The following is a 26,770-nucleotide window of genomic DNA, read 5'->3' on the forward strand; positions in this document are numbered from 1 at the left end:
GTATTTTCTTCCTACTTATTTTAACCACTAGACTAGAAACAAGGAAGAAGACATCGGTTGAATCATTTACGTAATCAATATATCTTTACTACACCTGTGAAACCAAACGGGTCCCAAAAAAGGGTGCTTCAACGTTCAGACATCCTACAACCAGCACCATCTCCATCTCCCTCGCTTCAATGTACAGTCCCTGAACGCCAATTGAATAACATAATCAATCAGCAGAAAACTTAGCCCACTCCTCCGAAGTCCGAACAAAAGCCCTGGGCTATCTTCTTCTGTCGCGCCATCTCTTGGTCCCACTTATACCCGGATCGTGGTATCCAGAACTAGGAGGATACCCGGCATGCCTATATATTGGCCTTTCTGGTCTATAGCTTTGCCCAGGGTTCACCATAGGTTCCTGGACGTTCCATCCAGGCACGTAGCCATGGGATCTAGTAGGACTATTCTCCGGGCTCCATGATTCAAAGTCCGGCCCAACCATCAAGTCATTTTTCTCCCAAGAACTCCGGGCAACTGGAGCCCTAGCTGATGCTCCGACAAATGCTTCATATTCGTCTGGGGTTACATTATTCTGACGAGAAATAGGATCCAAACCCGGCCTAGGCCTCCAGGAATGAGCCAGCGGAGCCTCTGGTGCATAAGAAGGCTGCATTTGGGTTTGCGGGCGCAGGGGGCTACCTACCAGGGACATTGACGAAGGATTAACCACCATGGCAGGTGCCACTCCATTCATAGAATTTGTTAGTGGAGGTGATCTAGAGAGAGAGGTATTGTTCATGTTTAGCAACAGTTCGGAGGAGGACTTCAGTTGCGCATTTGAGGCATATGCGGGGATATTATGGTGCAAAGAGGAAGTCAGAGGAAGCAACCGCTGTTCATGCGACCCAAGCACTTGAGGTGCCATTTGTTGGGCTAATTGTTGGACAGTTGCTGCCTGTTGGGGTGCCAAAACTGTAGCAGGTAAGACCTGAGGCTGTACCAGGCCGCTGGCTCGAAGCTTCTCCTCTGAAAGAAGAGCATGCGGAATTGCATGTTGTGCCAATTGTGGGAACGTTGTCGACGGTTCAGCAACCATGGCTCCGGTTGGCAGGTTATGTGATTGCACCACGTTACTAGCTGGTACGCTTTCTTGTGAACGGATGGCTGCGGTCCCTGGGATGCCAAGTATTTCATTGGTCAGTGTTGTTTTTTGCTGGGAGAAGGGATTTTTGGCATAGTCTGGCTTCCGTGCACTCTGCAATTGCAAAAAGAAAAAAGTCATATATATATTAGAAATGCACGAGACAGCAAATTCATCAGTCACCCATCCGGAAACCAGAATAATATTTACTGTTAATAATGGAAAATGTTTAGATCAGTGACAGACAGTTTCTACTAGTGCACACAGACAAATGGAAGATGTTTTGTTATTTCTTCTTTAAAGAGTGGCACATCAAACTACAGCTGATTGCTGGTGATGAAGCTTCCATCCAGACCACAACGCCTCAATCCATCATCACGCTGCCAATTTGATTCAATTTACTTTACGGTAACTCTATGATATTTAGTAATTGCCCATCTTTTTTTTCTAACACATTTCGATGCTCATTCAATTATAGAAGTAATATCAGTCCGTTTTTCGGTGCAACAGAGGAACCCATTTGCGTGCATGTGTGGCAAACCCCCTTTCAGGGAGTTTGGTAGCTACAGTTACAACTAGAGCATCCAACAGTCAGCAAGTGAGACGGATGAAGAAGCAATGGAAGTGTAATTTAGATGAGGAAAAATAACCGGAACCAATTTTACTATAAATTTTCCATAAAGTGGTACAAAATGTCTTGAAAGACGCACCGTTACAGGATCACTGGAAGGAGTAGGGGATGGTAGAGAAACTTCAACCTTCTCCTCAGGTTTGCTTTTTCCTGATGAAGCAGTTATATTAGCCAATGAGTTCATCTCATTGGCCTTTATCATATCAAGCAGCTTTATAGTTTCCTCATTTGACAAGTTACCAGCTTGACCAGAAGTCAAGGCAAAAACTAATTCTGGATTTTTAAGCAATGCAGCAAGCAATTCCAGGTCTGGTTCAGGCATACTCCCACCAGCAATCAGGGAGGACGAGTTGCCAGAAGTACCAGCAGTTCGTTCATTTTCACGAGGGGAAACTGAAGCTCCCGGGAATTCACCATCTGGCAATTGCTCAATTGGAATTTCTGCAGTTAACGAGTCATCATAGTCTATTTCTTGGTCCCAAGGTTCCTTGGGATCTGATGGAATCTCCTGGAATGTCTTGTAAACAGTTTCGCGTTCACGATGTATTCTTTTTTTCTGAACTTCTACTTCCTTACTATTCTCCCCAGCACCAACTCTCCAGGAAACACTGATACCTATTTCTGCAGAAAAGGTAAAGTGGGCAGCAAACGCTCAATCTACATGGAATCATGATAAAGAAAGGATAGGCTGACATCAGAATACCAAAACTAACACATCAATTCAAATGAAAGTACACCTCTCTTAAAATCTATTCACCAGTAAATAGATTCAAATTCTTGATGGTGATTTGATTCTTTAGTCAAAATCAATGATTGAATTACATTCAAATTAAAATTGCTTTATTCTACCTTTAACCAATAAGGTACAGATGCTAAATGCAGTCATGTTCAACTTATTCAATCTAAACAAGTCAACAGCAATCCCCAGATAACCCTTCCAAAATAACACCACTCTAAAAAACATATAACGCTGGATTGCATGCACAAGAGGACCACCCAAAAAACTAGAATAAGAGGGAACCATCTTCCTATATCAGGAGGACACACCATCAGCCAGGCTCAATTGGGGGATCTTGGACTTGATTATGCAATACGTCCACGTCAATAAGATAAAAGAGCTCAATGATTACTTTGACTTAATCACCTATATTTTGACTGAACCAGTATCAATCAAGTACAGCAGATACATGGAAGTTTTCAAACAATGCATTCTAACGAAGATTCTGCATGTCCAACTTGAAGTGCATTCATAGTTCATCTCTGCAAATTTCCAAATCAATATATTATCCATATCTTAGTTTTGAACAACTTGCTCAATGAGCCTCCGTGTAATTGTTTAAACAAAAAAAATTGTTCAGACCCATGTTGAGGCCCACTTAGCCATCTGATTACATAGCTCTGGTCTCCATATGCAGCTTCAGCAGTTTATTTCCACAAATCGAGAAACTTAGATTAAATGACAAACCCCCCACATTCTTCAACAATCTTAGCATATTTTAAAACTTCAATCTGCCAACTGTGCAAAGAGCAAGTGAAATCAGAAGCAAAATTTTTTAAAGAATACACCACTGCACGAAAACAAAAAATGATTGCCTATTTAGCACCCTTAGAAATTTTGCCACCCACACCACCCCCCCCCCCCCAACAACAAAAATAAAGAGGGAAAAACCCCTTATGATAATAGAAATAGGGATTTAGAAAGATAAATGAAAGGGGCCAATGTTTTCCATATACCCCTAGTGCATAGGTTATTGAATCTCCAGCTGATGCCTGTAAACAAATTTAGTGCTTTCCAAGCCCGTTAAAAAAACCTAGGAGAAAAGAATAAGGGAAGAAAAAGAAAAGTGAAAAGGGCCAATGTTCACCATAAACCCGTAGGTTATTCATTCTCCAGCTGACACCTGTAAACAAATTTAATGCTTTCCAAGTTTGTCCCAGAGTTACTTGAATCAAATTTTGGTGTGGGTGCCTCACTGACTACAACAATAAATTTACATCGTTGCGTAGCCAAGAGAGGCCAAGCATGAATATTGCTTACAGTATCACCTGTCCTATATGAAACATTTGTAAGGCATCTACTGGAAACCTCTGCAACATTTACTTGAAATCTGTCATCAACTCAACTGATTAGCGTTTATTTACTCTTAATGAGCCCCTCAGGAGCACTAAGAATACCCCTAATGCCATATTTTACCAGGCCACCGCAACTAATTAGCATTTCTCTACTCTTAATAAGCTTCTCAGGAGCAATACGAATCCCTCGTCACATTTTACCAGTTTGCCACAGAAGGACTTCATAGAACTCAAGTGTGAAATTGTATTTCGTGCATTTGGAGCAATATGGATACCCTTCCATCACTATATCCATCAAGGATACATCAGACCAATGGCAACCAAGTCAGCTTCAGAAATGCTAATGCTAAAACAATAAACCAATGTTCTCGTGCTCAGTAATTGGCAATTCATCACAAGGCTCTGGCATGTCATAACAGATAAAGTTCTCCACCTCTTTCAAGGGAAAGTTTTTTTTTTTTTTTTTTTTTTTGGGGGGGGGGGGGGGGTTGGGTTGAGGGGTTTGTAATACCATCTTAAGTAAATGTGTCATCCATGCACTAAACTGAAGAAATGGAAATCTTAGTCCAAAAAAGACTGATACCCTTCAAATTTAGCAATTTAAATATGTTTTGAGTTTTAAAGATGTCACAACAAGGAGACGACAGAAAATCTGAACTAGACGGGTTATTCTTTTCTTTCCTTGCAGTCCAACATATGAATCTAAAGAGTGCCCACCACAGGAAGGGAAAATTTCCAAATAAACAAGGAGAAAAGCGAAGCCAATAGTCTATGTCAAGAAGCCAAAGGGAAACAAGCAAGAAAGGAATGTCAGAAAACTCTAGTTCATTTAAATTGGAAGAGAATCTACAAGATGAACAATAATTAGTTATTTTGAGACAAGTACTGTTAAGAAATTTTAAATGACTAATGCATGGGAACAGAAAGCAAAATTACCTGGTGGTATCTGCCAAGGGATCTGAAATCTCTTGCACTTTTTCCATGGAGGTTCTTCTGAATGACAGTTATTCTGTTTATCAACGGAAGCGTCCTCTGGATTGGCTACTCCTACTGGACTACAACCAGATTTATTTGTTTCCTCGATTTTAGTACCTGTGTGCGCTTTGGATGGTGGTACCAAGATGCTGGTGTTAGACAATGCACTCTTGTTTGCACCTTCCAGCTGCATCTGTGGGCTAGCATCAGAAATGGAATTAGTTTTCCCATATTTACTCTGCATGAATTGAGCACGCATCTTTGCTTTCTGTATGTCATCTGCAGAAAGTGGACGGCCTTGAGGTGCAGTTGTAGATCTTGCAGTCTGAGTGGTCCTACCAGCAGATTTCTGCCCAGGTTGCTCCACCAATAGTACTTTTCTGCGCTCTCTATTTTCTGTGATTGGATAAGGAAATTAAACATCAAATATACTATAAACACATAGAAATCCAAAAGATTAAATAAATTAAGGACTGGCATGGTTCTCATTCAGCTAGTAGGCTGTTCAAGCAAAGTAAAAGGAAAATTACAGCATATAACAGCTGATACTGCAGAGGTTTTGTCTGCCTTAGTTATCCTCCAGTCTTTAAAGTCGAGAAAATCTACTTAATAAGCATTTTTCTCTAGTAATTATCAAATTCTCTTGCTTTTGGTTTGAGCCATTAAAGGAAATTATAGTAAATAAGATTCACAATCAGGTATTAAAATTTTAAGGATACGAGATGCTAGAGCACCACGAATAAGCTTCCTATTTTGGTCATCTGCAGAAGCTGTAAGCAACTTCGCTGGTTGAGACTCCAACTTCCTGAACCAAAAGACACGCTTAATATCTCCACCAACAATCACAAAAAAATGTGTCACCAGAAAACAAGCAAGTTCAATAACAAAAAACAAATACCTGAAATTTCCAAGACTCTCATCCATGAGAGTAGAATTATCTTCCTGGAAAGCCGGAATGAAAACCAATCACATATATTAACATGCTCTGAGCAAAACTACGAAATAAAACTTGGCAGAAACTTACAAGGACATCAATTTTGGAATCCCACGATTCATTTCCCATAACTTCATGGATGCTGCACAGGATCTTTGCATGAGATGAATAACTTTAAAAAAATGGAAAAGAAACAAGGAAATAGAGCAGATATTTAAAACTGATGCCCTTACCTTTGCTTCAATAACATCTCATCCTGAGCATCAATAGCAGATTTTGTTCCATTACTTTTTCTAAGGGCCTGGCTCCTGGCAAATGCTTTGCTCCATCTGGATAACAGAACCCTTGCCCTGTTTGAAACGTCTGATCTTCAAATCAGATAAATGAGAATTAAAATATAAAAAAGGCAAATATATACTCTTAATTCTTCATTATTTGTATTCGTTTTTTGCTGTTTCAGAGCAGGGTTTAAACACAAGACAATTACTAGCCTCTGTGTGTCTAAAAAGATGCTTTAACAATTAAAATGACATATACGAAATACATCTGGCAACACCTTTGGTTCAACCTCTGCAGATAAAGTCAGAGTTTTTTTTTAACCTAAAAGTACCAGTTTTTACTCATCAAAATGTTGATGGAAAAAGGTCTATACATGAACTAATTCATGGAAATCCTTAGGCGGACTTGGTCTATGGCCCCAACTATAGACCTTGTCGCCACAAAGAGTCCAAGTTATCATTGTTGCATCTAATACCATCAGCCATGTGCAGTAGAGTCACACCATACGATGTCAAATTGATAACTCGGGTACTTGGTGGCCACAAGGTCCACAGATGGGGCTATGAATCAAGACCACTCAAGAGCTTTCCACTATGCTCAGAATCCATAGCAATTATGCTACATATAAACTTATGCATACAAACCTTTTATGCAATACCAAGAAATCATTTGCAATAACATCACACCTGATATCCTATAGAACCGCAGACTATTTACACTCTGTAGTATGGCTGACATATGCACAGGGAGAGCTTTCTGCAGCGGCAGATGACACAAGACCTGAACATGACCAACTAACCTTTAAAACCCACAGCAACTTTTCAAGTACAAAGCCAAAAAAAAATCATTTATTATATGTGAAACTTGTACCTTAAGTATGACGCGAAGAACACTTGTTTGTTCTTCCAGTGCAGCTTGAGTCAACCAGGTTGCTAAAATCATTACACCACCATTGTTTAAAAACCTAAAGATAATGTCCAATGAGCAAAGATAATTGACTTTGTAAATACTGCAAGGCCACATGCTTGTTTTGCTTAGTGTATCGACAGAGTCATTAAGTCAAGCTGCAAGTACCAATAGAGTACTGAAGAGTTCTGTATTTGCAAAATCCACTCCATCAACTTGACCTGCCCAGAGAAGGATTCTTCTTTCCTCATCAAGCTAAATATGTTGTCAAGAAAATATTTATCTGACTGATCTGCTGATGGAAGGACCTCATTTTGGGTCAAGGAAGTAGGTCCTTCCTCAGTGCTGGTTGGGCCCACACTATCCAAAGGAACTGGAGTAAGAGGTTCATTAGGATCACAGCCCTGTGGAATCCCATCAAGCACTTCTTTACAAGAACTAGATCTGTTTGACTTCTCTCTGGATAACCTAACAAATTTCCTAACCCTTGCTCGTTGAACAGTAAAAAACTCCCGAACCTACAAACATACAGATGAGACAAGTGAAAGGAGATAAATACCCCATTAATAGCATGATACCACGATAAACCAAAACCATCTATCCCCTTCACCAAAGAACCAGAAAAAAATGTCACTGTTACACGCAGGGGATGGGCAAAAAGAAGCGGTGGGAACATTAAATATGTAACTCTGGATCTATAAAATGTTTATCCTCAACAGAAATAGAAACGAATGTGCCAAAATTCATTTCCTATTTACCCTGACAAGAACCGCACGATCGGAAAAGAAGCAAAAACTGTGGACCTCCTTCAATTTGATTGATGATGCTAGGATGGAATCATACAATTAAAGAGTAAAGCAAATGATGTTATAATCAGTATGTATCTTATGGTCATCACAAATATAATCACTTTACTCTAACATTAGTAAAGATCCAAGTCCACACATACTCTGAGAGTCAAGTGACGATGGAGACAAGCAAGCCAAAAAAAGTTTCCTCTCCAAACCCCAAATCTTGGGACCAAAAAAGAAAGTAAGAAATAAAACCTGTGTGGCCGTAACGCCATAGAGGGCACTAATCTCTCGAGTTTCCTTCTTGGTAATTGCATCTTTCACAGAGAAGATGGACTGCATATACTTAATGGCCTTAGGATTGAGCAGATCTCTTGGCCGTTTTCCTGGCAAAAATGGCTTCAAGAGGTAAGTACGTTGAAGAAAGACCTAAGTTACAGCTTAGAACTTTTACACATGACCTGAAGAACAGCTGATGTTACTACCAATAAAAGTGGGTGGCAGAAGAAGGTTTTAGTGGCTGATTGTGTTAACTAGTTAACAAGTTCAAGAACTTCAATCTGAGAACGTTAACAGGCATGATGATCACAATTTCTCTAGATGTAAACAATACATCTTGCTAGGAAGGATCAATCTATGTATATTGCATAAGAAAATTAACAAAAAGCTGATAAAGACTCACCGATTTTAATTGATAAAGCTCCTGCTGCCTGCATAATCATGACAGTGTACATGAGCAAGCAGGCCAAACAACAGCGCTAATGAAATGAAACCTCAAGACAGAAGTTTCAATTTCTGAAAATTAAAATGCTCAAAAGTAATGGAGAAAAGTTCCAGCATTTGAACATACACTTTTACAACAATAAGCTTATTAATCATAAAAGGATGGCAAAACTTTATGGTCAGATGAAAAGGTAAAATACTCTATGTATATTTCACTTAAATTCCATTAGTCTGTCAGTAAATATGAACCGGCAGCTTCGTTGAAAACAAAAATAAAAAGGAACAGTGGTATAAAAATCAGGTCATATCAGCATCAACTAACAATACACACACCCAATGAGCCGTTATACTGCAAGATAAAACTGTATATGATACAGGCTATAAAAGAAAAGGTAAATAAATCCAGGTAAAGAGTATAGTCGTTCGTAGCAGGCACATGACCTAGAGTTGCAAATGGTCCGAGTCTAAGATGAACAGACTGTCTAGAGTCCAAGATGAACTGATTCTCAATGTCAATTTAGTTGATTACGTAGCTCACATGGTGTAACCAAGCATTTCCCCTCCAACGGGATTAAGTTTGATATCATCGTTATGTTCTTGCATAATCCTCCAGTAGTCCAATTCAAAATAAATAAACAAATAAATAAATAATACTTCTGATAATAATCACACTCGCGGATTTATTTACTTATTATCTCGAGTAGGGTGATGGTATACATAACTATTAGAACAATAAATGCAATCAATGCTTCCTTAAACAAAATCAGCTGATGACGAAAACAAAAAATTAATTAATTAAACAGCACACTCAGCTGAAGAACACAATAATTAGCTAATGAAAGCCTTACTTAACGTTTGTTTCAATCAAACTATGAGGTAACTGCAGGGAAAAGATCGCAATTGTAGAAATATAACCAACCATTTCCTGAGAAAGGGGGTTGACGCCAGTGAGCTGGCATTGGGTCAGGACGATGTTCTCCAGTTCATCGATCTGGCCGCGGAACAGGTCCGTCTGCGAATCCAATAAGTCCTGAAGCGACGTCGGTGAGTTGGAAACCACCAGCTCTAATTGATTTTCGTTAGCAAGCTGGAGCTCCATTACTACCTCCAGGAATTTTCAGTGCTTAGCGCAACAGATCAAAATAATTCATGCGTTAAAAAATCCGAGTAGAAAAGGAAAAAAATAAAACCCCAAAGATTAAAAAAACGCTAGGGCTAAGCCGAACCAATTCAAAGTACTTGTTTCATACATTCAGGTGGGGCTCTGCTTTCTGGTAGGGCTAGGGTTTGTAAAACCCGAACAAAAAGCGGTAATAATTGGTTATACGTGACTAGGAAATAAAGCGGGACGATATCCTTTGCCTAAATTTGTTTATTAATTAAAAAACAAATGTGCATTTTTCAAATAAAAAATGCAAGCTAACTGTGACTGTGGCTGTGAAATCTAAAAATATCAATATGAATATATAACTGTGAATATGGTAAATATAATTTTGGGTTTTTTTTATTTGTCCAGTTGGTCTATCTTGTTACTATTACCAGCCTCCTAAGCTGTGCATTTTATATTTCAACTTCCAAATTGAAGAATTAAATTTGAAGCAAAAGAAAAAATTTAACTTGTAATTTAGTTTTACACTTTCAAAATGTACTACATCTTCTAGGGCTGCAAACGAGACGAGCCGAACTAAGTCGAATTTTTACCTAATCGAGCCGAGTCTTGACATAATTTTAGTGAACTCGAACTCGAGCTTAACGAACCGACAATTTCAAGCTCGAGTTCGAGCTTGAAAAAAAAATTTAATTTTATTTTTTAAAAAATAAAATAATATAATATTTTTCTTAATAAATAATAAAATATTAATGATATATGTAATTTTATTATTAAAATAAAAAAATATATATACTTAAAACAAAAAATAAAATATATATACTTAAAATAAAAAAATAATATATATATAAATATATACTCGAGCTCAAGAGCAACGAGTTTAATATCTTGAGCTCGAGTTCGAGATCGACTCGAACCGCTCACGAGCGGTTCGGTTCATTTGTAGCCCGAGCATCTTCAAAATAAAAGAACTACGTTTAGTATTTTGTAATATAAATGTCGATTGAATGGTGCCAACTTTTCTTCTAAAAAATTTTGTGGTTGATTCCATATTGCTCCTCTATTTTAAAAGATAAAATTTGAAGCAAATTACCAAAAAAAAAAACCTCAAAACCTACAATTTAGTTTAACATTTTTAGGATTTATTATATGTACGTCCCATAATATGATGATAACTATATAAAACCACGAATTGACTACAATGATTGCAATTGTTGGCATCTGAAACTGCAAATAAAAAACTAATAGTAATATCTTATAATATCCCCAATAACTAAAAATAATAATAATAAAAATGCACAAAATAATTAATAATGCCCAAGGTTATTCCCAGGTGTTGGGTTGAATTTACATCAAATATATACAAATTGAGTAAATATAGTTTATGGCCAAATGTTTGACAACTTTCTCTTAAACTGTATTTTTTTTGTGTATTTTTTGGTAAGATTTGTGTTGTTTTCATGATTGTTGTTATCAAAAATAAGATTTCTAGAAAATTTACTTTGGAAGGGCTAGTAAGACTTTGTTTTTAGGTTAAGGAATAGTACCATTATTGATTTTTAAATCCATGATCAATGAATTTTTTTAAAATTTTTTGTGTAATTTGTCCTTTTAGTTAGGGTTATTTAGTTGAAGGATAAAATATTCATTAGGATGTTTCATGTTTATTTCCCTCCCATGAATAATTTTCAAACCAAATTTCTATATTAGTGGAGTTACTTCTTATATTTTAAATTCAAATGTAGGACAGAGTATCTGATAATTAAAAAATTTTCAAAATCCTATTAAAAAAAATAAGGAGTTGTAAGTATTGGGTCTTGAACATCATAAAATTTCATTCTATAATTTATATAGATTTATATATTATTAACATATTGTTATATTGGACTGAGTTTTTACTTGGTATCTTTTATATATATATATATATATCTACTAGAGTGGGCAGGTTTTACCATTATATTCTATTTCAATTTTTACTCAAAATAATAGTAAGGCTCAATGCACGCCAACATATGTGCATATAAGAAATTTATCCCAATAAAATTACAAACTAGTAATGAACACTGTAAGTACATTTCCTGTCATTTTTCCTATTTTCTAAATTCCACTCCTCCTTTGTTTAAAAAACACAAAAAATATGTTTGACGAATTATTTATATAATTAGAAAAAGGCAAAATAAATGATAAACTTTTTTAATGCCGCCACATACGTAACATGTACTTGACAAAAAAACTAGTATGTTGAAGTTATAAATTTACTCTAATTTATAGTCGTTGCATTTGCGGATATTAGGGGTAATTTTGTTAAGTCAAGTGTTGCATGACACATATATTTTCTCCCTCCCATTATAGTTAGGAGTAAATAGGATATAAAACAACATAAGCTAAGATAATTGAAATACATTTCAACTTATTACATGCCCTTGATATATGTTCTATTATCACGAGTTATATATAAATTCTGTATTATATACATACACGCATGTATATATGTGTGTGTATATTGAATGTAGACCTTGAACTAATATATCTATTGAACTTATGGAAGGCTGTTCAAAATTATTTATCCATCTATATAAAAAAATTTCAATTAACTCCAAGGACCTTGAATATGATTCTTTGCTGTGTGTTTCAATGATAACTATTTCTTAGTTTGGATTAATAGTTTTTTAGACAATTAATTTTTATATTTGGAATCTACGATAACACACTTCAAAAAACATTCTCAAAAAATATTCTAAATGCACACAACTCAAATACAATTAATTGAAATAAATAAATAAACCTACCACATATTTCTTCTACTAATGGTGTTTTTCATCCAATGTTTGGTGTTTTTCTTATTTTCTCAGCTTGCATCTCTAGTTAAATGGCTGTTCCATGAAAGTTAACCGATCTCTTTCTTAAACATTCCAACCATATTAAAATCGCGTTAAATTGAGTTTTTCTTTTGATTTTTATTTTCGGGACAAAGAAAAATTAATTAAGTTAATATCCATCGAAGGTTAAAATAATTACATAACAATACATAAAATTTCACAACTTAAAGAGAAATTTAAATTGATGGTAAGACCGATGATAAATCTTTTTTTATCAAAAAAATAATGACATTTGAAATGTATGTAAGAAAAGCCCTCTTATGAATACAAGAGACCTTGAGATATATTCCTGTGCATGCTTAAATTATGACACGGAGGAAATGAAGTATGTCATAAAAAGACTATCTACTTTATTACGTGACCATAAATAGACTATCCACTTTGGGGGAAAAAAATCTGCGATCTTTCATATAAAGTGTGGTATATAAAATTTATATACCTGTTAAATCATCAAATTTTTAAGAAAGTTAAATGATATCTACCAATAAATATTTAACCAGATTTTTTTTTTTTTAAATGCACGTGGAGGGATTTGTGTTTGGATTGTAAATTATTGGGTAAACAACAAAAAAGCTCCCTGTGGTTAAGCAATCATACATAAAAGCCCCCTGTGGTTTCATATCATACCAGTCGATACCCCGTGGTTTGAATTAACCTGAAAAGTTGACGGAAATTGTCAAAACAGACGGAGCTGAGTGAATAGACGAAAATACCCTTTTAATATAAGCGAAAATTGCAGACAAAGACTTCAAAAACCAATCAAGTTTAGATAAAGTCTGTCTTATCCCAAAACCCACCCCAACCCATACCCCACCCCCAAGGGCCCTGTCTGGACTTACCCCAAATAACTAAGAAGTTCAGTTGCAGATGGCTGAAGAGCAGAGTCAAACAAAAGAAACAGAAAGCAGCACGAACTCTATTTCCACAAAAATGTTTTAGAACAAACAGAAATATGCAATCTAATTGTTAGAGTAGAAATAAAGAAACCTTTAATGATTCTCATGCTACTCCAAAAAATTCACGTGTAGCTGCCAAACAAATAAATCACAAGTTACATAAGTTGCACCAGGAATCAAATCCTCAGTCCTGATAGGAGGCATGTCACTCTTCCTAACGGGTCTTGTTCGCTTAGATCGAGCAGTAGTGGAGCTTCCATCTGATTTAGCAGAGGAATCTTCGTTTGTTTCAATAGCATCTAATGGACTTTCAGAGACTTCACCAGTATCTTTATCAGCTCCAGGCAAATCAGTCTCTTCTACTGCTACATCAGTCTTGGTTGCCAATACTATATGGCCCCTCTGCCTTCCTTCGACAATTACATACCTTGTACTGGTATTGAAGACCTCTGCCTCCATTTCCCCCGCTTGTTGGTCGAGAGCTTGAGGAAGACATCTTGGGGTACTTTCTGCACTTTTCCTTCAGAATTTGCAGACCGAATATATACAGATACAGTTCACATTTTTACCTTAAGGCTTTGTTTCCTGCAATTCCTTTGCTAGCTTGCAAGCTCTGCTTGATTGATTACTTGCACAGGCTTCGAATGCTGCCTTCAATCTTCAATTTTGGCCGAACATGAAGACTCGGAAGGCTTGGAAGCTGGTCTTTTTTTTTATTATTAAAGAGTGAAGGGTAAAGTAGGCATATCACGTGAAAGTTTGCGGTGGAAATCTGTTTTTCGCATATGCACGCGCCTTTGCAGTTCGTTTAAGACACACGCTGAATATTTGACGATTTCCGTCAACTTTTCAGGTTAATTCAAATCACGGGGTATCGACTGGTATGATATGAAATCACAGAGGGCTTTTATGTATGATTGCTTAACCACAGGGGGCTTTTTTTGTTGTTTACCCTAAATTATTACACATTACTTACACCTTATTTACACACACTGGCTTGCTTGCATCATTAATACATTTTCCAATCATCTTTTTATCTCACATACATGATATCAAAAAAGTGCTTTAGTATTTTTTTCACAAAATTATCTCAAATAATTTACAATCCAAACACACTTATATGAAAGAAATTTGAGTAATCCCTAGTAATTGAAAAGTGAAAATTGAAATATGAAAACTAATACTTAATTGCCCAATTAGTAAGAAAGAAACACACAAAGTATGTCATACATAAAATAATCATATTGTAAGTGCAAGCATTCTATAGTAATCACAATGCTTATCACTTATAGTGAACATTGAAACCGTGGATAATTTCCAAAACTTCCCCTAAGGTTTTTGACTATTTCATTGGTTTCCCTTCAAATTTTTAAGGTCATACTAACTTCTTTTGAGGTTAATTATCTTGTAACATTTAGATCCAATCAATAATTAAAAAGTGACATTAGAAGAGAGAAAATAGCATGATTGCACCATTGTCTATCATTTACTAAATTGTTTAATTAATTTAATACGAGCCCAAATGTTAAAGAAAAAACTAAAATTTGTTGTTTATTACTAGAGATTAAATTATATATGGTATCACAAATAATATATCATTCTATATATTTTACTTAATACAAAATCTAAATTACTCTTTTTAATTACAAATCTATTGTCAAACATGATCAATAATAAGTAATTAAAAAATGTGAAACCAAAAAATCACAGAGAACAAATTTTAATATCACCAATATTCTTGTTAGTATATTAAGATTAGTTGTTGAAATTTTTGTAGTATTAAAGTTCATTTTTTTGTAATATTTTGGTTACAGATTTTTTTTGTTAATTGTTGTTAACCATGTTTGACAATGGATTTGCAACTGAAAAGAGTAATTTAGATTTTTCATTAAGTGAAATATATAGAGTGATATACTATTTTTGATGCTATATGTGATTTAATCCTTGATGATAAATAACAAATTTTAGTATTTTTTAAAATATTTTAACCGGTATTAGATTAATTAAACAAATGTTGGTTGGACGTAGACGTTACAAAATTATCCCTTGAAGCCGGTCCGCACAAATATTAACCTTTTATAATCTTAGACGCTATACTAAACCATCGCACAATTAAATATTATTATGATAAAAGTATTTATTTGATGAAATTACAACTTAATCAAAAGTTAACCATACAAATTTTTTTTTTTGTGGCAACTCTTCCCAAAGAATACCAAAATTACTGTTTAAAATTATTTTTTTCAACATGGAGCACAAGGAAGAAATTTTGAGAATAGAAATAAAGAATGCATCGAAAAAGGGGAGGGAAAGTGTGTAATTTAATATTAATATTAAAATACCAACCAGCTGAAATCTGCTAGTGGGTATCTAAATCCTGCCCGGGCCGGGTGAACGAGAACCGCCTCTGCCTTTTCTTTCTGCCCACAGCAGTCGTAGTTGTAGTACATAACAAATCTTCTCGCTGTATAAGAAGAAGACGAACGTTAATACAACTACAAGGCGGATAAACTCTGGTGAAGTTCTAGCATTGATCCCCGGAGCCTAGGGTTTCGCTGTCACTCCACTTTGGGAGCGAATTAGCCAGGAATTTGTTGACTTCGATCACTGCAAATCGCTTTCTCGCATCGCATTGCCCCTTGACTTCATCATCTTGCTTTTGGAAACCCGTAGGAGAGTTTCTAGGGTTTCCACTAACGCTGCAAGTATCTGTGTCCTGTTTCCTGTTTCCTGATCATCTGAGGTGAGAACGATAACTCGCCGATCACATGGCAGTATACGTAATACAAATATTTGTACGTATGCTTTGTATGCGCAGTAAATATTTGTACGGAAAATAGAGATGAAGGAAATAGGCGATGAAAAAATTGAATGAGAATTCCAATATTAATGGCATTGCTAGTGATTCTGTTTTGTCATGGACTTGAAAACCAAAGTCCATTTATTTGTCTATGTTTTTGGTGGAAATTTTTGAGGACTGAAATTGATGAATACTCCGGGTAGGGTTTTAAAAATTTACACGTTGCAAGTATATGTACTCCGCAGTATTAAACTTCATGGTGGCTATTGTACAAATATGTATTATGAGCTGTTGGTGAAATTTGGCGTTGGTTTTATTTCGGTATAATTTGATTTTGGGCATCTCGTGGTGATACATTTTTGCGGGTTGACACTTGACACTTGACACTCTGTAGTTAGAATTTCATGGCCCACAAAATTTTGTTTTGGGCCTTATGTGCACTTGACTTGATTAGCCTAGGGTTTTTTGACGTATGATTATGTGATAGAGCGGGAATGCGAGTTTATGTGATGTGGTTTTGCGTAGTGACTTGGATTATATGGACTTAAACTTCTGAAAGTGGTTATTATATTGTATTTGTGATCTTAGAAGTAGTTGTGGCTGTTTTTCTTTTTTCTGTTCTGTTTTGCTATGGCAGTTTGCTGGATAATCATGGATGTGATTCTATTTAGTTGCAGATTGTTGTTTAGGGAATTTATAAAGGATGACAATGAGTCAGATGCCTCCAATACAACTGGAGCATGGTTGGGAGTTCATGCAGAATGGTATTCAGAAATTGAAGATAATTTTGGAAGGGAACGCAGAGATGCATTTCAGTGCTGAAGATTATATATCGCTGTATACGTATCCTTTATTGGAAACTTCCACTTATAATGGTGTATTAATGTGTTGTGCTTGCTTAATTGAGGTTCTGAAAATTTACTTACTTATGCTATTTCATTCGATTTGGTTCTATTTTATTTTATTTTTGGGTTTAAGTTCCACTAGAGAAGATTGCTTTTTAAAACTTCATGATTTTCTCCTTATCTGGAATACAGAACCATTTACAATATGTGTACGCAGAAACCTCCTCATGATTATTCTCAGCAGCTATATGAAAAGTACAAGGAAGCATTTGATGATTACATCACGTCAACAGTAAGAATATAGCTTGATTCATGCTTTGTTTGACTCAGTTTATATTGGAAGCAGATTTTCATATGGTGTCTTTACAATACCTCAGAGAACAGCTAGAGTTAAGCTGCTCTTAACAGGATTTTTTTCTTCAAAATTTTATAAATTTCTCAGGGTTGCAGTGGCAATCATTTGTTTTAAAGGAGAAGAAAATGGTGCAATTTCTTTTTTTTTTTTTTTTATCTAGAATGTTGTAGTTCATTTAGCCATTCTTTTTTGTTTTTTGGCTCCCGAGAATTTATGTCATAAAAAAGTAATAGTCAAGTGACAATGGTTATGTGATCACTTGACTGGCTTACTTTGACTGAATGAGCTGCTGAAGGTTTTACACTCATCTATGTTAAAACTGATATTTCCAGGGCGGAACGTGAAGTTACACTGGTAAACTTTGATGTATTAATTATTGATTTTATATATAAAGAATGAATAATGGGGCTCCATGTATATAAGTAAGCAGTTGATATCTCGTGAAGTGGTTGGGACATGATCAAGTTTGTTATATTAAAACTAGTGGGGTTAATACGGCAAGTATTAAGAGAAGGCAATGAAAACGTGGCATATATGTTTCAGAACTACAAGCTTACCTATTTTTTATGGGTTGTACTATGACTTTCGTAGAGTCCAGGCTTTTACATCTTGGTCATATGTGGCTTGCACACTGCACCGCTTTCAAACACTCAGTGGTCATGATTTGGACTTCAAATATACAGCTCTAAGAGCCAGCTTTGATTGTACCTTTTGTGTGTTATACTAGTTTTGAGGTTATTATTATTGTAAAATTTGGTACTACATGCTGAGGCTGTTACTTTCTTACCAGGTCTTGCCATCTCTAAGAGACAAACATGATGAGTTTATGTTGAGGGAGCTTGTTAATAGGTGGGCAAACCACAAAATTATGGTCAGGTGGCTTTCACGCTTTTTTTTTTATCTTGATCGATATTTTATCTCTCGGAGGTCACTTCCTGGTCTGAGTGAAGTTGGGCTGACTTGCTTCCGCAACTTGGTATGTGCCCATTCATAAGGTTTGGTGGTTTCATTTCTCTAGTATCCCTCTAATTTCCTGGTTAACTTCTATTTATTGCAAAAGTTGTGCTAGCATATTTTGGCTGACTTGTTTTAACTGGTGATAGGTTTACCAGGAGTTGAAGGTCAAAGTTAGAGATGCTGTTATTGCTCTGGCAAGTTCCTTTCTTTTGAAACAGTTTCCTTTTGTTTTGAGGGGTTGTGGTTGGCTAAATAAACTGTGATTGCATATCAGATTGATCAAGAACGTGAAGGATATCAGATTGACAGAGCTCTGTTGAAGAATGTACTGGATATATTTGTTGAAATTGGTATGGGACAGATGGACTACTATGAGAATGACTTTGAGTTAGAGATGCTTGTGGACTCGGCAGCTTTTTACTCCGTAAAAGCATCAAACTGGATTGTGGAAGATTCTTGTCCTGATTACATGTTGAAGGCAAGTTTCTTTTGTTCACTGTTTTATCAGATTGTCACTGTAGTCTGAGTTAGTTATAATGTCTTTGGTGCCTAATAGTTTTTAATGGTTTTTTAATTCAAAACAGGCTGAAGAGTGTTTGAAAAAGGAGAAGGATAGAGTATCTCAATATTTGCATCTCAGCAGCGAGACAAAGCTTTTGGATGTAAGTCTTTTGTGTTATAATGCTTGGATATTAGGAACCTGAATTAAAAATGGCAAAGAGCTGCATTAAAAATAATGGCGAATTTGATAGTATCATGTAGCAACAAAAATGTGGTATTTCTGTTGTTCTCAAAACTTGTTGCTGGAATTTTTTTTCATAAAAGGCCAAAAGCTTTTTGTTTCTGGATCTAATGTTATAGTGAGAGGAGAGTTGCAGTTTCTGTTTTGGAATCATAAACCAATCAATCATGTTTTAATTTATTAAGTTGTCATTTGAATATTTAAAATGAAGTAAAGCTTTTGGGAAGTCTGTAGCTGTTTCTTTTTTCTGATGTAGGTGATACTTCATCCAAAGACTCGAGGGAATAGCTATTTTATTGTGCAGTGAATAAAGTGTATTTTTTTATGTATCTGTGTTATATAGATACGTCATCTCATTTTTACCTTGATTTTTGATACAGCATTCAAATGCATGATTATCTTGATTCAAGTTTATAGATGACAAACCTATACATTCTAAAATGCCTGTCTGGTCGAGTTTTATTATGATAAGAAGAAAAAATAGTCAAAATGTCCCTCACATTTTGGCCAAATGTTTTTTTTTTGTTCCTCACTTTTAAAATACTAACTTTTTGGCCCTAACAAAATTAAGTCTGCCAAATTTAGTCTTAGTCTAGGTTTGCAATCACTTTTTAGCTTGAATTCACCATGTGACCCACACATGGTTTTTTTTTTTAATTGCAAAAGGATCAGATCTCATTTTTTAGTGGCAAAATGGAATGTGGCTTAACTACAAATGACCTGACCTGTATTACTTTTTGCCCTTGCAATTAAACAAATGACTCGACCCACATTCTTTTTGCCAATTAAAAAACAAGATTTGATCTTTTTGCACTTAAAAAAATGTCTGTGTGGTTTATGTGGTGGTTTCCAGCTAAAAAGTGGTCAGAAACCTAGGTTGGGACTAAATTTGGCCAACTTGATTTTGTAAGGGACCTAAAGACACGATCTTAAACGTGAGAGATGACAAAAATGCATTTAATGAAATGTGAGGGACATTTTGAATGATTTTCCCTGATAAGGACATGGATATCATTTGCTTTTAATTTACTTATGATTTGCTGGCTGCTTTTTTGTAGAAAGTGCAACACGAGTTATTGGTCACGTATATTAACCAATTGCTCGAGAAGGAGCATTCTGGATGCCGTGCACTGCTCAGAGATGATAAGGTACTTACAGCTGTATTGTTTTAGTGAAGCTCTATCATTGTGTCTTTTGCAAATGAAGACGTAATGCAATGCCTGTGTCCTTCGGATATCAGGTTGATGATTTATCTAGGATGTATAGACTATTCCATAAAGTTCCAAAAGGACTTGATCCAGTGGCAAATGTTTTTAAGCAGGTATAGCTTTCTATTGTCTTATTGAACACAAGTTTACTTTAAGAATGCTAGGTGGCAGCAGTGGTGGCTATTATTTTCTTTTGTCTTGACAATTCATGGCCTTGTGCTGTTTGAATGTTGCCTGTGCAGCATGTCACTGATGAAGGTATGGTTTTGGTACAACAAGCTGAAGATGCAGCAAGTAACAGGGTCAGTATTTTTAGTATGAGACACAACATGAATTGCTATTCATTTTGATTCCCATGACCTGAAGATCCTGCTTTATCATGGATTCAGCAACCTAGAACAGAATACCCTCCAACCAAAGCAGCCCTCAAGAATGATACTATTTATTGAGAAAAAAAAGAAAGACAGTTGAATACTACTTTAGGTGATATAATTTGACTTATCCTACATATGGTTTGCCCTTGTCTCCAAGCAACAGAAAAGGCTAGACTGTTTAGCTAATCTGGCAGCAGTTCCTTGAACATGACCAATGCATTGAGCTTGGCATCAGTGAATTGAATTGTTACTCTTTGTATGGATTATGAACTTCTAGAAGATAAAGGGTGTTATAACACTTACAATGCAAATTTAATAGATTGATATCCACATTGAAGCATAGTGCCAGAATTCCTTTGTAAGTTTTAGGATAGTATCCATATAATTTTTTGGGGTTTTTTGCACCTTAAATCTTACTGTTCGTTACTGAGTTTCCTAGCATGATCTGAAAGTAGCATTTTGAATGAAATTAGAAATTTTAGGTGGTATAAAATATGGATATTTATATATATATATATATATATATATATATATATATATATAGATATTTTGCCAACTACCTAGTTATGTGCATTGCTGTGAAGTAGCATATTGCTTGGCATCCTTTTTTTCCATTTAATGCTGACAATAGTTCTTGAACAGGCAGAAACTGTTGGTGGTTTGCAGGAGCAGGTGAAACAGAATTCATACTTGTTTATAGCAATTAATTGCATGGTTGTGCTGGGCCTCATAATTGACTTATTTTTCTCCTCCAGGATTTTGTGAAGAAAGTCATTCAGCTGCATGATAAATATATGGCATATGTAAATGACTGCTTCTCAAACAGCACTCTTTTTCACAAGGTATGGGTTACGAAGTAGAACTTTTCTCCTGTTGCTGATAATTTTTGCTTTGAATTATCAAGTTCTTTAAAACTTTCAGGCATTGAAAGATGCTTTTGAGGTCTTTTGCAACAAAGTGGTTGCTGGCAGCTCAAGTGCAGAGCTGTTGGCTTCATACTGTGACAACATCCTGAAGAAGGGTGGTAGTGAAAAACTGAGTGATGAAGCTATTGAAGATACCCTAGATAAGGTGGTGTTAGATTCTTTTTCCTGTCATTTCAGGTTTTTTTAGTACTACTTACATCTTATAGGCTTTCTGTATCTTTTTGACTCTTTGGCAGGTTGTGAAGCTTCTTGCATATGTTAGTGATAAGGATCTGTTTGCTGAATTCTACAGGTGAGACTTCTACTTTGTAAGGACTTGTTTTACTTTTCTTTCTATGTGTTCAGCTATGCTAAGTGAAAGTAGCAACTGGAAAAGCTACAATATTACAAAATTTGAAGACATTTTAGTGGCATTGCATCATTTGATTATTACCACTGCTGGCAGGAAGAAGCTTTCTCGTAGATTGCTTTTTGACAAAAGTGCCAATGATGATCATGAAAGACTGATTTTAACTAAGCTAAAGCAACAATGTGGTGGACAATTCACATCAAAAATGGAGGGAATGGTGTGTTGACAGATATTTACTGTGGAATCTGCTTTTACCTTTTGGATGTTATTGACTGTTAGACAATGTCATTTTTTCCTCTTCTAGGTGACAGATTTGACACTGGCAAAAGAAAATCAGAACCACTTTCAAGAATACCTTAACAATAACCCAGTTGCTGCTCCTGGGATTGATTTGACTGTCACAGTTCTCACGACAGGATTCTGGCCAAGTTATAAATCCTCTGATCTTAGTCTCCCTGAAGAATTGGCAAGTTTTTTTTTTTCTGGGTTCTTTATTTCTTTCTTTCTTTTAAACTGCTGGTAGAATTGCCAACTTCTGCAGCTGATATCTTGATTTCTTTGTACAATCACAACAATGATTTCTGTCAATAAACTTGCTTCAGGTGAAGTGTGTTGAAGTCTTCAAGGACTTTTACCAGACAAAAACAAAACACCGCAAACTTACATGGATTTATTCCTTGGGCACTTGCAACATAAATGGGAAGTTTGAGCCAAAACCAATTGAGTTGATTGTGGGGACTTATCAGGTTACTGAACTGTGGACCTGTTCAATTTCAGGGATCTTATCTCACTTTGAATGCACAATTTTAAGATGTACGTCCCTGCTTTTCAGGCTGCAGTCTTGTTGCTGTTTAATGCTTCAGATAGATTGAGTTACTCTGAGATCAAGACACAGTTATATTTGGCTGATGATGATTTAGTGAGATTGCTTCAATCTCTCTCATGTGCCAAGTATAAAATTCTGAAGAAGGAGCCTAACACTAGATCTGTTTCTCAAAATGATTTCTTTGAGTTCAATTCCAAGTTTACAGACCGAATGAGGCGCATCAGGGTTAGATGTATTCCTGTGTTTGATGTTGTTTTCTAATCACTTACCTTTCCTACGGGCTTCAATTTACAGCTCTTCATTTGTTTGCTGATTTGTATACCCAGATTCCTTTGCCTCCTGTGGATGAAAGAAAAAAAGTAGTGGAAGATGTTGACAAGGATAGAAGATATGCCATTGATGCCTCAATTGTGCGTATTATGAAGAGTAGAAAAGTTCTGGGTCATCAACAATTAGTCCTGGAGTGTGTTCAGCAGCTGGGCCGCATGTTTAAGGTATGTCATTTGGTCAATTTTATTTCTCGATAAGAACTGTGACTACGAACAGTCATATGGTTCAACATCTGTGGAATCTGAACAATTGTGTCTAATTTTGTCAACTAATGGCTTCTAGATTTTCAGTGTTGTGTTTTGCTATTTAATGTGAAAAAGGAGTTTTTGGCATCTGGAATAGGACCTTTGAGTGTAATATTGCTGCATCTTTCTGATTTTTGGGGCTCATTCAAGGACAAGTTTTTCTTTTAACACTAACACACCCGTTCTGTTTTGCTTATCCCCTCTCATTCTAATTGTTCCACACCCGTTCTGTTTTTCTTTGATATCTAGTATTTGCTTGCTTAATTTCTTGCAGAAGTTGTACTAACTTTTCTGATGTTTTCGAATTATGGTATAGTTAATAGGAAGGTTATGTTTTCTTGCGAGTGTTTGAGCAAAGAATTTGGGCAGGAAAGTAGACCAGCTGTGGAGAAAATATAATTTGGTTGTGGTCACCTTGCAAAAGAAAAGAAACAGGAAAAAAGAGTAAACAATCATAATGAAACAACCTTTTCATTGTGAATCTTCTTAATTTATTAATCATAATAAAACAGCTTCTATATGTGTTGAAATTACTGATACTCGTAATGAATGCTTTCACCTAGCAGTCCTTAGCTCTTTAAAAAAAGCCACAACGCAAAATGGTGGTAAAGAATCCAATAAATAGCTGCTGGGTAAAAGCAAAAGCCCCTTTCTTGTTTAAAATGAACATAAAGCAATTGAAACCTGTAATAAAGGCTGCAGCACTGGTATGTGGGGGTACTACACGGATGAGTAAGAAAGCATTTAGAGTGATAAAGATTGAGTGCATTTCCTGTGTTCTGCTTTGAATATTGTTTTGCACAATTATTTGCCTTTAATATTGGCCAAGTATAATTGTATGCTCTTGGAAAACCCAAAGCAAGATGTTTGGTTGCTGAGCTGCTTTCTCTTTTTGATTGCATCACTCTTAAGATAAAATTGTGTATCCCGATTTGGAAGTATTTTAGTGCATTGTGCAGCCTAACTTTTTTATTGCTTCTTGTTTCTCTAAGGTTCTTTGATGGGTAATCATCTTTGATGTTTTATGCAGCCGGATGTCAAGGCAATAAAAAAGCGGATTGAAGATTTGATCACTAGAGACTACTTGGAAAGAGAGAAAGAGAACCCAAACTCGTACAAGTACTTGGCCTAATTTGCCCTGCTGGTACCTGCAGTAACATAGAGAATCTGCATGACGCACAGATTCCATTCAAGTGTAAATGTGCAGTGAATTCGGGACATCATTTCCCCACCATGATGTTTGACGACGTTCAGCGGCTGGTGTAGCCTACCCTCAATCTTCACCAGTTAAAACTCTTTTGGCCATACTACATCACTTGGTATAGCTTTAGGCAAAGACCAATTTTGTCGTTTGTTACTGTAAGCTTGTAAATTTCTATGCCGTAACACCGTCGTATTAGGGCATATTTGCTAAGTATATCTGAAGAAAGCATTTTTTATTTGGGGAATGGGATTTCAATGCGATTAACAAACATGTTAATAGAGCTACTGTCTAGTTATAGTTTCTTTGGGGATACTTTGCACCATGATCTAAGAAGATTCAAGGTTCTACCATTAGCAATTATATTGCTTAATAATGATAATTAGTCAATTTCTATCTTGTTTTGCCATTTTGATTATCTCAATCTCTTTTCCTCAAATTATAATCCACGCGCAACTTTTTTTTTCAGGGCAAAATCGCTATTCTCATTGTGGTTTTGTTTTGTCAATTTATTCTTCGAGTTTTACTAAATTAACTAGACAGGCGACTCAAACGCACTTCTACCTTGATGAGTTGCAAGATGGCTTTTTCTACTCAAATTGTTTATTCAGGCTATAAGAAAAAACAAGGGCGGAAAAAGGGAAAAATGTACAAAGACAAACAACCAAGAAGAAAAGGAATTCCGCTTATTTTGTGCAATATGACGGATGCTCGTATTAGTGTTTTAAGTATGGGCATTGTGCTGTTAAAAAAAAAAAAAAGTATGGACATTATGTTGAGAGTCCGTACAACACTGATGGACAATGCACATTCAAAACAAACAAATTCTTGGCCGTTTTCAAAAGATGGCAATCGTTTGGGCCGTCCATTTCTGACGCAAATCCCACTTAATCCAAATACCCACACTTTTCCCATCATTTGGATTTCAAATATGGGCAGACGTCGACATGACAAATATAATATAGACACTACATCAGATAATGCTAGGGACAAACCACCAGCTCTTGGGCTGGTGCCACCACCACGCCCTTAAGGTTTTGGTGGGGTGGGATGCAAAATGCCACTCTTGTGGCTCTGCTTCAAATTCAGACGGGTGCGTAGTGCACCCGTCTGGTCCGGTGGTGGTTCTATCCCTATCGGTCCTCCGTAGGGTCAGTTCTACGCACCCGTTTGGTCCGGTGGTGGTTCTATCCCTATCGGTCCTCCGTAGGGTCAGTTGAGACTCCCCGTTGTTAGAGTAAGAGTAGGAGTAGAGATGACAATTGATAAAAAAAAAAAAAGATAATGCTAGGAACAATTTGGATCACTTCCGTAGTTATCAGTGACATTAACACGATAAACATAAACGATAAATAAAGACATTAAATAGGATACACAGACAAAGTCCATAACTTCTGGTGCAACACTAATACGATTGCTTAACCTATATCTAAATAGAGACTTACAGCTCTCTTGATGAGTAATATGATTGAATTCGTTAAATGTTAATAAGCAAAAATAATACAATTGTTAATAAGAAAAAACTAATACAATTGAATTCGGGGCCTTGGCAATTGATAACGGCAACTTGTGGTGATTCAATAATTGACCTTATATAGCTAGTTAAACGAGGAACTTGGAAAACATCTATCACCACTAGTGTCTACATTCACAATTGAATTTTGACAAGTCCTCAGGTCCATCATTGTCTCTTTTGGGTTATTTTGCATCAAAAGCAAATAATGTCCAGTTGAAAGATTGATGACGGGCAAAAAACATTTGGCATTTGAATGATATACTAAAAAGGATTTTCTGATAAAATGAAAAGAAAACCTAAAGGCAACGTGCGCAAACCGGCATATTAACATAGCAAAACAATTATGTTTGGATAGTAAATTATTTGAAATAATTTTATGAAAAAATACTGTAGCACTTTTTAATTGTGATATTTGTGAGATAAAAGAGTGATTGAAAAATATGTTAATAATGCAATCAAATTAGTACGTGTAAATAAAGTACAAATAATGTGTAATCCAAATACACAACTCATTGCGGCACTTATCCGAGTTATTTAATACTAAATGATAAACTCTGTCACCGTACGTACGAGATGACTTTCATTGCCAACGATTGAAATGATCTCCCATTCAATCTTCTGGGTGATAAGCCAAGTGGTGATATACCTATAATATTCCTATTGGTTCTTTGTAGATTTTCCTTAGATTGCTTTCGAGCCGTTTTTGATTAACTCCTGCGTCTATTTAAATTAGGTGAGTATATGTGTGGATTATTTATTGATTTCGATAAAAAAA

At 35.8% G+C, this 26,770-nt stretch overlaps 2 protein-coding genes and 1 long non-coding RNA gene across 7 annotated transcripts; 2 read left to right on the forward strand and 1 right to left on the reverse strand.

Moving 5' to 3' along the window:
- Positions 1–41: 41 nt before the first annotated feature.
- On the reverse strand, positions 42–9,789 carry LOC113743507 (homeobox protein LUMINIDEPENDENS). Of its 4 annotated transcripts, none has more exons than XM_072067340.1 (14): positions 9,689–9,787; positions 9,358–9,539; positions 8,398–8,425; positions 7,971–8,101; positions 7,093–7,442; positions 6,889–6,982; positions 6,705–6,798; positions 5,973–6,102; positions 5,830–5,881; positions 5,704–5,747; positions 5,540–5,610; positions 4,767–5,201; positions 1,837–2,378; positions 42–1,240 (listed from the first exon to the last, which is right to left on the reverse strand). In XM_072067340.1, the coding sequence occupies exons 2-14, from the start codon at positions 9,535–9,537 to the stop codon at positions 269–271; spliced, it is 3,123 nt and encodes a 1,040-aa protein (XP_071923441.1). In that variant the 5' UTR covers positions 9,538–9,539; positions 9,689–9,787; the 3' UTR covers positions 42–268. The 4 variants fall into 4 exon arrangements, with proteins under 4 accessions (XP_071923441.1, XP_071923431.1, XP_071923436.1 ...); XM_072067330.1 differs by having other exon boundaries at positions 5,525–5,610; XM_072067335.1 differs by having other exon boundaries at positions 9,358–9,789.
- LOC140015292 (uncharacterized) lies at positions 1,238–2,318 on the forward strand. Its single transcript, XR_011821896.1, has 2 exons — positions 1,238–1,534; positions 1,637–2,318. It is a non-coding gene; the product is annotated as an uncharacterized lncRNA (long non-coding RNA).
- A 5,866-nt stretch (positions 9,790–15,655) lies between the features above and the next one.
- Positions 15,656–24,875, forward strand: LOC113734653 (cullin-1). Of its 2 annotated transcripts, none has more exons than XM_027261291.2 (20): positions 15,656–16,064; positions 16,793–16,964; positions 17,159–17,258; positions 18,112–18,297; positions 18,425–18,472; positions 18,553–18,756; positions 18,863–18,940; positions 20,079–20,168; positions 20,261–20,341; positions 20,471–20,530; positions 21,245–21,274; positions 21,358–21,444; positions 21,524–21,673; positions 21,765–21,820; positions 21,974–22,094; positions 22,182–22,343; positions 22,480–22,623; positions 22,710–22,928; positions 23,030–23,197; positions 24,309–24,875. In XM_027261291.2, the coding sequence occupies exons 2-20, from the start codon at positions 16,825–16,827 to the stop codon at positions 24,408–24,410; spliced, it is 2,226 nt and encodes a 741-aa protein (XP_027117092.1). In that variant the 5' UTR covers positions 15,656–16,064; positions 16,793–16,824; the 3' UTR covers positions 24,411–24,875. The 2 variants fall into 2 exon arrangements, with proteins under 2 accessions (XP_027117092.1, XP_027117083.1); XM_027261282.2 differs by having other exon boundaries at positions 16,799–16,964.
- The last annotated feature ends 1,895 nt before the right edge of the window (positions 24,876–26,770 follow it).

The sequence above is a fragment of the Coffea arabica genome, chromosome 1e, assembly GCF_036785885.1.
Source record: "Coffea arabica cultivar ET-39 chromosome 1e, Coffea Arabica ET-39 HiFi, whole genome shotgun sequence".
In the NCBI taxonomy this organism is placed as follows: domain Eukaryota; kingdom Viridiplantae; phylum Streptophyta; class Magnoliopsida; order Gentianales; family Rubiaceae; genus Coffea; species Coffea arabica.

Excerpts from the sequence above, each read along its gene's own strand:
- LOC113743507 (XM_072067325.1), bottom strand. The coding sequence starts at position 9,537 with ATGGAGCTCCAGCTTGCTAACGAAAATCAATTAGAGCTGGTGGTTTCC. Across the intron at positions 8,102-8,397 it reads AGCTTTATCAATTAAAATCG|GAAAACGGCCAAGAGATCTG; the intron begins GTGAGTCTTTAT and ends CATTTTTGCCAG. Across the intron at positions 5,202-5,524 it reads TCGTGGTGCTCTAGCATCTC|AAAATAGAGAGCGCAGAAAA; the intron begins GTATCCTTAAAA and ends ATCCAATCACAG.
- LOC113734653 (XM_027261291.2), top strand. The coding sequence starts at position 16,825 with ATGACAATGAGTCAGATGCCTCCAATACAACTGGAGCATGGTTGGGAG. Across the intron at positions 18,757-18,862 it reads GTCCTGATTACATGTTGAAG|GCTGAAGAGTGTTTGAAAAA; the intron begins GCAAGTTTCTTT and ends AATTCAAAACAG. Across the intron at positions 22,624-22,709 it reads TGATTGTGGGGACTTATCAG|GCTGCAGTCTTGTTGCTGTT; the intron begins GTTACTGAACTG and ends CCTGCTTTTCAG.